This window comes from Bos mutus, chromosome 4 (genome assembly GCF_027580195.1).
Source record: "Bos mutus isolate GX-2022 chromosome 4, NWIPB_WYAK_1.1, whole genome shotgun sequence".
NCBI lineage: Eukaryota > Metazoa > Chordata > Mammalia > Artiodactyla > Bovidae > Bos > Bos mutus.
In genome coordinates, this window is record NC_091620.1 from 107,923,980 (window position 1) to 107,940,771 (window position 16,792).

The window sequence follows — 16,792 nt, forward strand, 5'->3', positions numbered from 1 at the left end:
GTACCCCTACACAGATTTTCTTTCAATTTCTGTCTCCCGAACTAGAAGGTAAGATACACAAGGGCTTATATCCAGATGCCTGGAGCAATGCACACAGTTGGCAACAATAAATATTTAATGAGAGAAAGAATTCATCTAATGGGGGAAATTAGAAATTATAGGTGCTTCAAGACCTTTAAAAATACACATCCCTCAAAATTACCAAATGCCTTCCTTCTTGTATTTTCCCTAGGTATATCTTAAGATATCAAAACTAATTAAGTACAATAAATAACCACATTTCTTTATTCACATTACACAATGTAAACAGCCTGGTAAAGTCTTACATTTCCTTCTAATAAAAGAGACTTATATTTAAGGGGAAAAAAATTTACATCAATGTTTTGATGTTCTCAAGAAAAATGTATACTCCTACATGTAGAAGATGTAATTAACTTTCAAACTATGGCCTCCACTTCAGGCTTTTCAAGGAAGCCCCTGAGTAGTAAGAACAGGTAAAGACATGAATGGGAATGTGAGGACATTCTGGGGATAACAAAATCCTTTGAAAAAGCTGATAAAAGAAACAGACCCACTTTACAACAAATGTACACAATACACAAAAGTTTACAGACCACTGTGAGGGAATCACGCTGGCCCGTCTAGGAACCATGAGATTCCAACCTTAAAAGTTCTTATTCAGGACCAAGAACTGAGGTACAAGAGACTACATATCCTCACCCACTGAATTATAGTATACTTTTTTAAAAACCTACAGGAAATGATGAAAATATTAAACTTGAGACACACTTCATAGTTTAAAACAGACCTCAGTAATGTGTTAACCACACTACCCACACTCTGAGCTTATGTGATCCTGCTACCATTGCTAACACATCATAAAAATTTACTTTCTTCAATGAAACTGTTTAAGCTCACTACATTACTAACATTCAAACTTAAGCGATCAGGAAGAGCAACAGATTACTGATTAAGAAAAAAAAATCCTTTCAAAACTTACCTGTGTTTTTCCAAGAAGTCGATAAGCTTGTTGAACTTTGGTGTAGTGGTTAACGTCAAAATTCTTGCATATTTTGGACAGAGCAACATCCAACTGTTCCTATGTAAACAAAAGAGAAGGTGAGAGGTGGTTAAGGTATCATGTTTTCAAGGTAATAAGAAAATATTAGACTAATTCCTCACTTTTAATTAATATCTAAACACATTACGATCACACTGGATTTAAGAGTCAAAAACAAATTTAATGAAAAATATAAGTTGTCCTTTTGTTTGGCTGCACCAAACGCTGGCAGGCTCGCAGTTCCCCAAGCAGGGGTCACACCCAGGACATGGCAATGAAGCACCAGGTCTTAACCACCAGGGAATAAACTATAATTCTTATTACCAACTATACTCAAGTTTATTGAGATGTTATTAATATGTGAATTTAAAAAAAAAATTTCCAACTGTTTCAAGGGACACAAAATAATTATAATAGTCTCTAAAGGAATTCTAGTTTTTATTTTTACTGAGCTTTATGTTTCATCAAGCATCAGCTAAAATCGTGTAATTATATGAAATGAGTTTGTAGGACTACTGAAAAATAAAACCCTTCTTAATCGCTGAAAAGTAATTCTCAACAAAACTACATTGACTTAAAAGTATACACCTCAAGGTATTGCCTTTTTATATCTAAGTGTATCCACTTTGTTTATGGGATTCTATCTCAATGATTTCATTTAAATTATAAGAATGAAGAAAACTGAGTTTTCAAAAGAAAGTCTTCATTAAAATATTCAGGTGATCAAAAAAAAGAAAAAAGAAATAAAAGAAAAAAAATCAGGTGATTATTTACTTAAGGGATTTTCAAAATAATTCCATTTATGCTTACCAAATAACTTATTCTTACTATGGAAACAATTGCATTTATGATCAAAAACTACTTTCACAATGGACATTTGAAAGTCTAGCCTCAACCTTTGTAAGAGCTCTCATCAGGCAAACAAAATAAAATCTCAGAAGAAACTAAATAATTCTTATTAAATGTATTTAAATGAACCCTCTGCTTTACAAAGATTGCTGAGGAAGACTTTATGCTCAGAAAGCTTTTCATGTCCAGTTTCTACACATTTGAGGAACTGTGTGAGATATTATTTTGAGGTTTAGGAATTTAGGAAGTTCCTAAATTTAGGAAGGTTATCATCAATCAATAATCATTCTTAAACTCAGTAAACTAAAAAGGAGAAATAGCTGATAATCAAAAATACTTAATACGTGGTAAATACTCTGCCTATAGTTTATGTGAGCACACACCTATAACTAAGAGTTTAGGAATCTTTGTAGATATGGTAATATTTTCAAATACTCTTTCCAGACCCTATAATTCCTAAATTATCTTTGAGAGGACGAGTAAATTAACATTAACTTGACCAAGTCTGTTAACATTAACAGACATTCCTAATGAAAACCACAAAGACTAGAGATCTAGAAACACTGGTAAGAATATGGAAGTCAAAACATAAGATACATCTATGCTATTCAGAAACCTCTAGAAAGAAAGTCGTTTAACTTAAGATATAATCCGTCTTACCTCAATTTGTTCTAAAGTATCTTGCAACTTTGAATTCAGTTCACTATTAAATAAAACAGAATTAGGTGTGTCAATCTTTAAAAGAGACAAACTAGATGAATAAACACTTAAAATTGACAAATCAATACTATGAGCAGTTAATTTGTGCTGATTCTACAGACAGTATGATAAGGCAAGAAAAATAAACAAAAGGAAAAAAATTAGAAAGGAAGAAATAAGAGTCATCACAGAAAATCCTGAAGAATTTATAGATAAAACTAAGAATTTAAGTGTCCCATGGATGGCGGAGCCTGTTGGGCTGCAGTCCATGGGGTCGCTGGGAGTTGGACACTGAGCGACTTCACTTTCACTTTCACTTTTCACTTTCATGCATTGGAGAAGGAAATGGCAACCCACTCCAGTGTTCTTGCCTGGAGAATCCCAGGGACGGAGGAGCCTGATGGGCTGCCGTCTATGGGGTCACACAGAGTTGGACACGACTGAAGCGTCTTAGCAGCAGCAGCAGCAGCAAGTTTTAAAGATAATATGTGTAATATAGATGAAAAGTAAAACAAAGATAAAACTAATCTCTATATATAGAAACAAGGAATTAGACAATGAAATTTTTAAAGATACGTTTCAAAAAACCAAATACCTGGGAATAAACCAAATAAAGAATATACAATACAAAACAGAGCCAAAATACAGAAGACCACTGTACAGAGGTATATACCATACAAACAGACTAAAATCTTTAATACAACTGATACCAATTCTCACAAAACTGATATCATAAAATAACTGATATCTTATTAATATTAAGCCAGTGTGCTTTTTAATGGAGGAATTGACAAACTGCTTCTAAAAATTATGTGGAAACTCAAAGGGCCAAGACTAGTTAAGCAAACCCCAAAGAATAATGCCGTAAGACACACTAAAAACAGGCTGACTTACTCTAAAGTCACAGCAGTAAGGCGGTGTGGCACTTATCATAAGAACACATTAACAGGTCAACAGAACAGAATAAAAACAAACGGTAAAAGCCTTAAATACTTGACAAAGAAGATATTCAACTGGCCAATGAACATATAAATATGTACTCTTTCAGGCATTCAGGAAATGCAAATTAAAACTACAAAAAGACTATAACAAATGACTAGAATGGCTAAAAATATTTTTAAAAAATTAAAAACAATGTCAACAAATGTTGGGAAGAATGTAGAATAAAACCCTCAACTCAGTGCTGGAAAAGGGAAAAGTGATACCACCTCTCTGGAACCATTAATACTCCTGAAACTCAACATACACTTACTCCAGGTGTATCTATCAGAAATGCATACACAATCCTCACAACATTATCCGTAACAGGCAAAAACTTGAAGCAGCTCAACTGTCTATGAAAAATTAAAGGGATATATTTATTTATATGATAAAATACTATAGCAGTGAAAATGTGTCACCTGAATCTCAAAAACATAATACAAAAGATGTCAGTTTAAAAAATACATACTGCATGATTCCATTTACATAAAGTTCAAAACAGGCAAAAATAACGTTAGTGACAGAAACCAGAACAGTGGTTACCCTGGCAATATAATGACTGGAATGAGGCATGAAGGAAGTTTCTAGGGTCCTAGAAATGTTCTAGTTCTGTTTTTATTTCTGGGAAGTAACTATACAATTATGTTCCCTTTGTAAAATGAATTGAGTTATACATTTAGGGTATGTGATTGAATCTGATTTTTTTCCCCTTTAATCCTCCAGCGTTAGTGTTAGTTGCTCAGTCATGCTCAACTCTTTGCAATCCTATGGGCTGTAGCCTGCCAGCCTCCTCCGTCCATGGGATTTTAAAGGCAAGATACTGAAGTGTGTTGCCACTCCCTTCTCCAAGCGATCTTCTGACCCCAGGGATTGAATGGGGTCTCCCACATTGCAAGTTGACTCTACCACCTGAGCCATCAGGGAACCCCTAATTCTCAAGAGGTCAGTTTAAAAACAACTGATATTATTTGAATTATAATACCTCATTACTAAAAAATATCTGCTGTTATCTAAAAAAGTAAATATAATTTTAGAGAAAATGTTTTGACAAAAGGGATTAAGGTAAAAGTAAAATAAAATAGTAAGAACAAGAGAAAGATGCAGTTTCACAGCAAAATTATACAAGGGTTTTTTTTTGTTTGTTTTTTTCCTTACAACTGTCATCTGATTATCAATGTGATTCTCAAAGTCCTAGCAGCCAAAACAAATAGGGAAGGCCACAGTACACAATTCGGTGTCCAGAATATCAAAACAAACCAGTAATTTAAGAGAAAGAGCAAAAACAAAGAGACAAAACTCACTTTCGCTGGCATTAAATTCAGAGAGAAAATTTTGCCAGTCTTGATAAAGAGAACAGCAATATTTTATCTCCTATGGCACAACACCCTGAGCAACAGCCTTATAGAATATACAATATGATTCATGGCTTCCCTTAGAGAGCCTTTTAATGAAAACTGAGAAGATAACAACAAAGTGGTCTGATAGAGAGAAAGATACAGACATATACAAATGCAAAGCAATCTGTCAGGAAAGTGAAACCAACAATAACACAAGTACCCAGTTTTGAAGGTCTCACAGATAAACATTAAAACCCATGGAGGAATTAGGCCATTTTCAACAAATACTGTGTACCATAAGCATGCTTTTAATTAAGGTTGAGAATGGAAGATTATGCTCTCAAGTAAAAACTGAAATGAACAAGCCTTCATCATTTGACAATCAACAGTGTAGCAATCTGGAGAAGTAAATGGCTACCCACTCCAGGATTCCTGCCTGGAGAACCCCATGGACAGAGGAGCCTGGAGGGCTACTGTCCATGGGGTTACAAAGAATCGGACTCAACTGAGCACCTCAACAAAAAAGACAACAGTCCTGTGCACCTGGCCATTTCCTGCTATCATCTGGCAGCTTCATATGGATGCTACCCTGCCTGGTCCCTAAAGACAGCTGAGTTTGCAGTTCCTAAGTGAAGCAGAAATAAAAATCGTATTAATCCACTGCTTTAACACTTTTGGCGATTCCCCGTGAAACAAAGGATAAAGCCCTAAATTAGCATGGCACTTAAGACTCTTCATAATTGACAAAAAATTAACTTCCCATTCACTTTTCAGTGCCTCTACAGTTGACCCTTGAACAACAGGCATTTGAATTGCACTGGTCGACTTATAAGTGGATGTTTTTCAATAGTAAATCCTACAGTACTTCCTGATCCTCAGTTGGTTGAATCCATAGATGCGGATTCACCTATTCAGAGGTCCAAGTAGGTAAGTTATATGTAGATTTTCGAATGAGCCAAGGGTGAGCACCACTAACCCCTAGGTTGTTCAAGGGCAACTATATTTTAGTCAGATGGACGAGGTGCAATTCCCCAAACAAACCCCAGGCTTTTCCATTCTCTATTCTTGCATATAATGTTCACAATAGCTAGAAAGTACATTCCTTTTTTCTCACTCCCAAATGTCTTTTTTTCTGGGAAGTCTCTCTCTTCTCACTGTTTCCTTAAGTTACACAATGCTATGTTTACAGCACCCTGAATTAGAGTAAAGAAGTATCTGTGACTATTTATCAGAGCAGACTGTGGCTTATTCCCCAGGGATTCCCCAGGACTAACTAAATTCACTGCCTGACTCAGAGCAGGAAATAAACATCTGCTGAGTCAAATTTGCAATGCAAACAAAAAACAGCAAACTTTAACCATCATTCCTTTAGCCGCCATATCTACTTCAATTTTATTTATTTATTTTTTCTTTTTTCTACTTCAATTTTAAAAAAAGAAAGGAGAACATTTTACAAGAATAAGAGTCAGACTGGACTCTGGTCTACAGGGGTCTTAGTAAAGGGGAAAAAAAAAAAAAAGAGCAAGAGAGAGAGAGAGAAGCAGAGAAGTTGGTTCTACTCCTCTATCACACAATGCTCAGAAGTTCACTAAGGCTGAAGACACAGACATGGAGAGGCAAAAACACCTAGAATAATAAGTATCAGAATTCGTAAACATATTCTTTCAGGGAATATTGAGTTTGGAGAAAAAAGGAATATATCTAAACTAATTCAGAGGTGATAGTAACAACTTATTCAGCTTCTCAACTGAAAAAAATGGGCTTTAGAGTTTATTCACAATATTATCATAAATCTAGGGGCTTTTATTCCTTCTATTACTCGTGGTTAAAATGATTTTGTAGCCTATATATTAAGAGTTAACAATGCAAGCATGGCAATGTATATGGTATGCAGAAATTTTAAAATAAATCTATAAATCAACCATCTTGGTTTTATTAAAAATGCTTTCAAGAGGGAAGGGATGTATGTATAGGTATGGCTGATTCTTGTTGCTGTATGGCAGAAACCAACACATCGTACAGCAATTATCCACCAATTAAAAATAAATTTTAAAAAATGCTTTCAAAATCTACAACTGTAGTTTGATAACAGTTGGCTACTAATTAAAGATATACACATAAAAATATGATTAAGGAGTGGGCATATTAAATGTGGTCTTTAAAGAAATCCTCAGCCATCATTTAGAAATATGAATTTCAGTTATTTGGGTCAGTTAATCAGAGTATTTAAAAAGGACCTAGTCATGAACATTTGGATAAATAAAAGCTATATTATGGTCAAAAAAATTACTAGTTTTAAGATGAAAGACTAAAAGCTATTAAAAGCTATTTGCAAGTGAGTGGAATGACTCAAACAATTTGCAGGGCATTTTTATAATCACTACAGAAAATATTAAAAATAACTTTCATAAATAATTAACTTTCCTTTTAAGTAGCTGCTCTGGGACACAAACTCACAAAATGTGTCCTGCTGCTGCTGCTGCTAAGTCGCTTCCGACTCTGTGTGACACCATAGACGGCAGCCCACCAGGCTCCCCCGTCCCTGGGATTCTCCAGGCAAGAACACTGGAGTGGGTTGCCATTTCCTTCTCCAGTGCAGGAAAGAAAACTGCAATTTGACTGTACTGAAAGACAAGATGGTATGGAGGTATCACCCTCTTAATGATCTTTCCCTGGTTTGTTATTAAGTCAGGTGATTTAAGACAAGTCTCTTAATAACTCTGGGCACCAGTTTCCTATACAAAAGTGGGCTGGATCCAAAGGGCTGCTTCAAGCTCTAAAGTTTCTAGGTTTTATTATATGCTGAACACCAGCTAACCAATCAGCACATCTTTGTATATGATTCAGCAGAACGCTAAAACCTCTGGAACACACGTAAGTAAAATTTATCCTTCCAAATTTATACTGTGTGCCCACGGCCCCCAGAAACTCCAGTCTGTTTAGATCAGAGGTATTATATAATTCCAAGGATTTCAATCTACTCACTGCTGCCGAGTTTTATCAACAGACCTCAGAGAAAACATGATTTTCAAACACACTGAAGCTAAACAAACAACCTTGAGGTACCATCAAGTGTCACAGGATCCTTCAAACCACAGAAAAACTGTAAAAGAACTCTAAGATCACTTTGAATCAACCGAGATCTCTGACCACACACTGTTCAGAAATCCCAGACCTAACTCACAACACAACCATTCACCACATAGAAAGTTCAGAATTCATTAAAAGGACACTAAAAATGTTCAAAATATTTCCAAGCTCTATGAATTATAATTCCAGAGCAGAAGCCAGGCTCAGGAGTCAAATCTAGCCAAGAGGCTGTGTTTCTAAATAAAGTTTTATTGAAACACAGCCACATGCATTTGTTTACATATTGTCTAATGCCACTCTTGGTCTTCAAGAGCAGAGCTGAATAACTGCAACCAAGACCTTATGGTCTGCAAAATTTAAAATATTTATTATCTGGCCCTTTAAACACAAAGGCCCTCTGGCAGCCCTGTGCTACAGTTCGGCAGAAGACCTTTTAGTTGGTCAACTGATCAAAGTTAAAACAGAAATATTCATGTGCACTGAATATTTTAGGGCTTCGATGGTGGCTCAGATAGTAAAGAATGTGCCTGTAGTGTGGGAGGACCCAGGTTCCATCCCTGGGTCAGGAGGATCCCCTGGAGAAGGGAATGGCTACCCACTCCAGTATTCTTGCCTGGAGAATCCCACAGACAAGAGGAGCCTGGTGGGCTACAGTCCATGGGGTCACAAAGAGTCAGGCACAACAGAAGTGACTTGGCATGGGCACGTAATATTTTAACCAAAATTGTATAGTGTACTTCACTCATCCATTTCTGACTTAGAGCCAAGGTCTTTTCATTTGACTGGAGTTTTAACTTCTTAAGTCTCATATGAACCAGATCACAAATAAACTGACTGTCATTTCAAGTTTCAGATTCTCAAAATGGAAGCAGGAACCTAAAAACAAATGCAAAACAACCTGAATGTCAAATCACAGTTATCTTATATCCCCCAGTTTTTTATGAGTTGTCTCGCTTACAAAAGATTCAAAAGGAAATTTATTTTTAACAGTAAGTTCTATTTTTCCAATGCATCCAACTTACTTTCAAAAAGTTGTTTCACCTCATTAGTTTATTTACTCAAGCAACATAAAGACAGGAACAAACACAACTGGCAGAAACAGGTTTAGGAAAAACACAGTTAACTCTAGTCAGGATATACTTCAGAGATTGGAGCAAAATAATACAAATTGGCCTACTGGCCAGGAGCTTCCACTGCACATAACAGCTATTACATTGGTAGACGGCCTACCATAGTTGTGGTCAAGAACAACAAGATGTGTATCCCAGCAGATATAAACTTAAATCTTGCCTTTGCCACTCATTTTACAGAGCATCAATGTCCTCATCTACAAAAGAGAAAACACCACCACCTGAGGAATATTTTGTTAATGCTAAATAGGAAAAAATAAGGAACATTATCTTTAAATAAAAGATGTTTAAATATCTTTAAAAGATAAAAAATAAGTACAGTGTTTGATATATATTAAAGTCCAAAATTTTTCAAAAATTGTATCATCATCATTATCACTATTATCATGATTCAGTTTTTAAAACTGAAGAATAAAGCTTTAGTGAGAAAGCCTCATTAAAATCTGATTTAGAATTACTGTATTGTCAGTGCTGCCTTGGATAATGGTGCCAAGCTCCTACTCCCACTCCTATAAATGTCAGTATTTCCTATTCCCATGGGGGTATGGGAAGTGAGCCATTCACAGCTTGAGCATCTCTGATGGCTTTTGTTTATGTATGCTGTGGACTTAACTGGCATATCACCCCACAGTCCTGCCTGTTAACTGCCTGTTTTACCAACTCCTCACAGAACAAATACATTTCACAACCTCTTGGTATAACAAGTAAACACAGCATCTCATGTAGTTAAGCACTAAATAATACTTCATTCTTGTCTCATCATCTTAGAGTAAAGAATCTAAGACAGGACTTTTCTAGACTGGTGAAATTTTAGATCAAGTGAAAAAAAGAAAAATCCTTAAAATTTCTAAAAGACAGACACCATTTCTTTGGTAAAATGAGAAGGAGAGTAGTATCTGACTCTCCTTCGAAAAAGGAGGCTTGAATAGACAACTAAGCAATGCCTTCCATTTTTCAAGGAAAAAAAATAACTTTTCTTTCAATCATTTGTCGTTCAGTTGCTAAGCTGTGTCCGCCTCTTTGCGACTGCATGGACTGCAGCACACCAGCCTTCCGTGTCCACCACCAACTCCTGGAGTTTACTCAGGCTCATGTCCATCGAGTCGGTGATACCATACGACCATCTCATCCTCTGACGTCCCCTTCTCCTCCTGTATGCATGGGCTAAATTAAGGTCATTTCAAAATCTGAAAATTTACCCCCTAAGTATCCTGTATTAAAAAAATTTTCCAAGAGGTAACTAACAACACACAACAAAGAAATGCACAAAAATGGAGTATTACAAAGATGACAGAAGCCGAGCAGGACCTACAAAAGTGAAAAATGTTCAACAGAAAAACACTATGGATTTGGATTTTCATTTAGAGACAAAGGATGACTTTTTCTTTTTCATACATCCAATCACTTAGTTCTGCAGATAATAATATTTAAATATCCATAATATAGTAAACATGACTTCTATTAATTTTTTAGAAGTAATCTATTAGAAAAAACAGAGATTTAATTATAGTTGTGAAAAGAATATAAATGTTCTAAACTTGACCAAGTAAAAATAACAGTTTCACTAACAAAACCTAGAAGATGGAGAAGTGAAAAGAAGTGAAAGGAAGTATACCACGTGCCTATCTCTTATTGCTTTTTATTACGGGGAGTAAACAGTTATCGAGAACTATCTACATCAATAAATCAGGAAAAGGTTATTATTATAATGTAATCTTTTAAATTACAATGAAATCTGGTAGGATGAAAATTAAGCTGTAAAAATAGTTTACTCTGCTGCTGCTGCTAAGTCGCTTCAGTCGTGTCCGACTCTGTGAGACCCCATAGACAGCAGCCCACCAGGCTCCCCCGTCCCTGGGATTCTCCAGGCAAGAACACTGGAGTGGGTTGCCATTTCCTTCTCCAGTGCATGAAAGTGAAGAGTGAAAGTGGAGTCACTCAGTCGTGTCCAACTCTTAGCGACCCCATGGACTGCAGCCTTCCAGGCTCCTCCGTCCATGGGATTTTCCAGGCAAGAGTACTGGAGTGGGGTGCCATTGCCTTCTCCGATAGTTTACTCTAGGGAGTAGCAAAGGGAAGGATGGGTGGGCAGAATGAAAAACTTTCACCTTTTAAGACCATTTTGTTCAAGTGTCATGTTTTATGTAGATTTCACTTTACATTAACTTTAAATGGCACTGCCTGGAGGAGGAAGGCACAGGAAAACAAGGTAAAAGATAAGAAAGGAGGTGGTGTCAGAATAGCATGGTGTCAATAACTCAGCCCAAGCAAATCAAGCAACAGGGACTCCAGACCTGCATGTGAGTCTAGCTGAGCAGGCCTGGTGATCCTGTAGACACACTCACTGTTCATCACTGCAGGTGAGGCTCCTGGGTTCCCCTCGCCTGAGTGTAAAGAAAGAGAGAGCAGACACTGCTTGCTAAGACGGAGAAGATCAGCGCCCAGTACTGCTGCTGTCTGTTGTTTAGTCACGACGTCATGTCTGACTCCACGGGACCCCATGGACTACAGCCCGCCAGGCTCCTCTCTCCATGGGATTTCTCAGGCACGATAGTGGAGTGGGTTGCCAACATTTCCTTCTCCAGGGGATCCTCCCGATCCAAGGAATCAAACCCAAGCCTCCTGCTTGGCAGGTGGATTCTTTACCACTGAGCCACCTGGGGAGCCCAAGTACTGCTGTACTTGTACTAAAGGCTATACTCATTATTCGATGACTTAAGGGTCTACAACCTACAATTTTCTTTCAACTGCCAAGATCATCATCTGAGGGGGGAAAAAAGGGTATTTTAAGATGATCAGAAATGAAATACTGCTGTCTACGTTAAAGTGCAGTAGCCAAAACCAGTTTAGGTGGTGCGTGAACTTTTTGGTGCATAATCTAGCGTGTGCTAAGATTCATTCAGGTAGTTTCTTTCAAAGGAAATTTTAAAAAGCAATGAAGAAGTTTTGACTTTTAATAACTTTTCATGAAATTAATTTAGATAAATGTCAAGTGATAAAGAAATTAATGCTTTATTTAGGCATACTTTAAGATAAACACTCTGATTCTTATTCCTGATAAATCCCAACCATATAACTCTGTCCCATCAAGCAAGATACCAAATTACTTGGTACTTCATGTATTAAACTACACCGTCATAGAACCCGAATTTATTAGGCATACAGTCAGTGCCTTTTTGTGCAGAAGCAAAGTTGTGAATTCTCTTTTTTTCCACTTTCAGAATCGTAAGAGCTCACCCTCACTTGTTCCATGTAATCTACTCCTAAGGCCACAGAGTCTCTGTCTTCTACCAAACACTTTATTTCCAATAAAGGAACGATGTGACTAGGAAAGAAGAGAGGAACATATAATCCACTAAGGAAAAATTAAGAAGTGTATGAATCTGCCTCCAACATAAAAACAAAAACACCAATTATCATCCAATAATGCCGAAACACTTAGAATCATGGAATGGTTCTCTTAAAGGACACTGCTAAGAAAAATATTTCTTGATTTTCTAATCATCAATAGGAATACAAAATAAATTTAAATGTTAAAGAAAATGAGTGTGAATTCAGTTGGAAATTAATTACTATTCTATGGTTACCAGAGTGTCAAATGATTTTTCACTTTTGAATCACTCAGATCTAAGCAAAAGATTAAATCTTGCCTTTGGCTAAATTCACAGCTCCAGGTAAATGGAAGGAACATTTAAAGTGCTTGTGAATTACGTCTGAACCAATGAGAGAGCTCAAGAACAGGTTCAATATTGACTGCATTCATAAGGCCAGCAGAAAAAGAGGAAAAGGAAGAAAATGCATAGAATAAGAAAGGTACATTAATTAATAAACACAAAATTAAAAGGAAATTATTAATATAATAAAATTCCTTTTATTTTTGTGGACTCAGTCTATCCTATATATCAATTAACTCTGTAGCTATATCCTAAATTGTATGATCTATAAGAGGTGAACAAGCTTAGGTTCTCCCAACTAGGAGCAAATGGGTGACCTAAGAGGTGAAGCTTCGAGAAGGGGACTGGGTTAGGCAGGACAAGGAAACACTGCTGTGTGTGGAAGAGAAGAATCGTCGTTGGAGGGCCTGTCATCACCACCAAGCAATTCATTGTCACTAAATTGCCAAGTTGAAAACACAATTCTAACAAATTTCCAGGAAACCTAAGGTAAAAATCCCACTACAATGAATTCCTTACAACATTTCAATGAGTCTATGCATCCATTTTTATCTATTTCCAGAATATGTCGACCTTTTATTACTGCACGCATGACTCATACATGTAAACACAGCATGCCTCTTACATTCTGTACATCTAAAATAAAACAATGACCAACTTAAATCATCATTACAGATTTTTCAATTTCAAAACTTTTCACCAGGTGAGGTAACTGTACTCACACCTCCTCCACACATCACTATATACCTAAAAGTGAAAAAGTGCTTAGAGGCTGCTTCATGCCAACCTGAAAAAAAACCCAAGTAAGGGTTTCTTTCAAAAACATTTTTTATAGCTAACTCTCATCAAGATATTTACTTTAACAAAGCTAAACACTGCAACTGATGGAAAAAATAAAGTATCAACATGTCATCTCAGTCTCTTGCCACCAGATTTCCACATTCATCCTTTCCTATTATAAAAGAACAGTGGACCTTTTCAAAGTCAATCTCTCCTATAATCCCTACAAAGCCTTATTAGGAGGATGTTCTCTCTTCTTTTCAATCTCTCACTCTTTCCCACTGATTTTCAAACACTCAAGTTTCTCCCTCTCAATTCCACATCTTTCTTCTTTATAAAATTTCCTCATCCTGTACTGACTCAGACGATAAAGCGTCTGCCTACAATGTGGGAGACCCAGGTTCGATCCCTGGGTTGCGAAGATCCCCTGGAGAAGGAAATGCCAACCCACTCCAGTTCTATTGCCTGGAATATCCGATGGACGGAGGATCCTGGTAGGCTACAGTCCATGGGGTCACAGAGTCGGACACGACTGAGTGACTTTACTTTCACTTTCATACTTACACTTCAACCAAATCTGTCCCCAACAAGGTCAACTTTGATTTCTTTGTTGCTATAAATACAATAGATAATTTCAGTCCTCATTTTGCCTGACATCTCTGCAACAAAGAACTTCATCACAATACCCATAATCTCATATCCACCACCCCGCATCCTCTCACTTAGCTAAACCCTCCTGCATCTCCTTCAGATCCTCCTTAGTCTTGACTCCTAAGGAGAATCAGATCCCAATGCTTCCACCACATGCTCAACTTCCTTCTCTCTAAAGCCCCATCTTACTTGTGCCTACCTCAATCCAAGTCCATCTTGAAGACCAAGGATTATACTCATTATATTTTATGTGATTCATCACTATACAACCAATTCCAAAACAAAGCACCTGGCATATAATAAGCACTCAACAGATATATAGCTGCCTGAATTATTTTAAACCAACCTGAAATAAACTTAGAATGAGAAATTCTAACAGACATATCATCACGAAATGAAGCAAATGGTTGTTATGCTTCTTCGGGAGCCAGAAGGCCCTGCTAGAAATGGTTCAAGTATATTCACGTACTAGAGCTAATACTCTATTCATCCAACCTAATAAATATAAATGACATAATCACGTTTTTAATAGTAACAGTTAATCACTGTCAAAATGGACAAAATCCAAATATCACTGGTACCACTCAACTACGTGTTTCCTAATCAAATAAAAAGTATGTTGCTTCGAAATGCATAATCCTAGAGAAACAAAAGCCATAAAAAATACCATCTCTAGGGGGAAATACCCAGTTATTCCATACCCAGTAGAGACCTACGTGCAAGTATATTAAAAAAAAATTAATTCAAAGCTGTGCTAATGTTTCACTCTCTCACAATCCTTTCATCTTTTCAGATACAAGGAATCAACACCTAGGACATCAGGGCATCCTGCTCACTGACAGCTGGAATCTCCATACATGAGAGACTAACAGGCTACATTCTAAGGTTAGTATGAAGTTAATTTGAAACTGGGTTTGCCTGGAAACCTCACTATTTTCCTTAGACTGTATGTTTATTTTCGATGGTTTCAGAGGAATGACAGAAATGACACATGAGGATTAGAGCTCACCCCCACCCCTGCAAGGTACTGTCACAGCTAATGCAAAAGCTTCATTTTAAACAGATCAAAATCTATTTAAAAAGTTAGCACTCAGAGCAGAAGATGCAGCAGCTATCTTCAGACAGCACATTTCACGAACAAACAGAAGATGTAATACATTAACAAACAGGAGATATAAAACGTTAATTACATAATCACTTAAATATTACAAAGATGACAATTACATAAGGTGAAATCGCTTTTAAATTTTCCAAAAGAATTCTTATCATGATGAGCCAACAGTTGAACCATCTGGATCTGAAAAACAAACTGTGACAACACTCACAATATTTATAAGCTGGGCAAAGCTAAGGAGGAAGAATTCCCAAGAGGTGCAATGAAGACAAGAACAGATGAATTTATTCTCTACTACTGCAGAAAAAGGAAATCAGTAAGATTGGAAAAAATATGAAAAGAAGAGTTAACAATGATGTCACAGGAAACAGGATTCAAAAGTATCTATCTGATCTTTCAAGCCTTAAGAATTGTTATTTTACTGTGAAAGTGAAAAGTGAAAGGGAAGTCGCTCAGTCGTGTCTGACTCTTCGACCCCATGGACTGTAGCCTACCAGACTCCTCTGTCCATGGTCTTTTCCAGGCAAGAGTACAGGAGTGGGTTACCATTTCCTTCTCCAGGAGATCTTCCCAACCCAGGGACTGAACCCAGGTCTCCCGCATTGTAGGCAGACACTTTACCGTCTGCGCCACCAAGGAAGTCCTATTTTACTGTACTGTCCATTTATAAACAAGAAAGCTAAACTAGGATACAGCACTTAGTAATTCTCAATGTTTATTAACATTGTATATTACACAACTCCTATATTAAAACTGATGGCAGAGTCAGCTTTAAAAATTTGATGTTAGCTTACCTTATGCAACTGTAATGTTTAAAAGTGCTGGCAGCTTTCTGACATTCCAGGCACAGCTGAATAGCTCCTGGATAGTCTTCCTCCTGGAGAGAGCAACAACAGAAGTCATTAGGACGGAAACATTTTTCTTAAAAGACTCTGAAAGGGGGCCTCCCTGGTGGTCCAGTGGTTAAGACTCCGCCTTGCAGTGCAAGGGACACGGGTTACATCCCTGGTCCGGGAAGATCCACATATGCTGGGCAACTAAGTCCGTGCACCACAGCTACTGAACCTGTTCTCTAGGGCCCTTGAGCCACAACTACTGAGCGCACAGTACTAAAGCCAGTGCCTAGAACCTGTGCTCCGCAACAAGAGAAGCCAAGGCAGTGAGAAGCCTGTGCACCCCACTTGTCCCAACTAGAGAAAGCCCACGCACAACAATGAAGACCCAGTGCAGGCAAAAATAAAAATCATTTTTAAAAGTCTCTGAAAAGGATAAACCTCTGTTCATACTCTATCTAAAAGTTACACTACCAGGAAGTTTTAATTCTTCTCAAAGATTATAATATGAACAACAGATAAATAGTAAAATATAACAAAGGAACTAGCTCCAGATCTAAAATGTAGCATGGAAAAAATATGTTGTGCCCATAA

At 37.0% G+C, this 16,792-nt stretch overlaps 1 protein-coding gene across 1 annotated transcript in view; it reads right to left on the minus strand.

Moving 5' to 3' along the window:
* The window catches only part of VPS50 (VPS50 subunit of EARP/GARPII complex), a 131,780-nt gene that overhangs the window by 85,888 nt on the left and 29,100 nt on the right, over positions 1 to 16,792 (minus strand). The window contains exons 9-11 of the mRNA XM_070369843.1: positions 16,160 to 16,242; positions 2,570 to 2,612; positions 1,001 to 1,099 (exon numbers count right to left, since the gene is read on the minus strand). Of these exons, the coding sequence (XP_070225944.1) occupies positions 1,001 to 1,099; positions 2,570 to 2,612; positions 16,160 to 16,242 (225 nt within the window). The remainder of the gene's footprint in view (positions 1 to 1,000; positions 1,100 to 2,569; positions 2,613 to 16,159; positions 16,243 to 16,792) is intronic.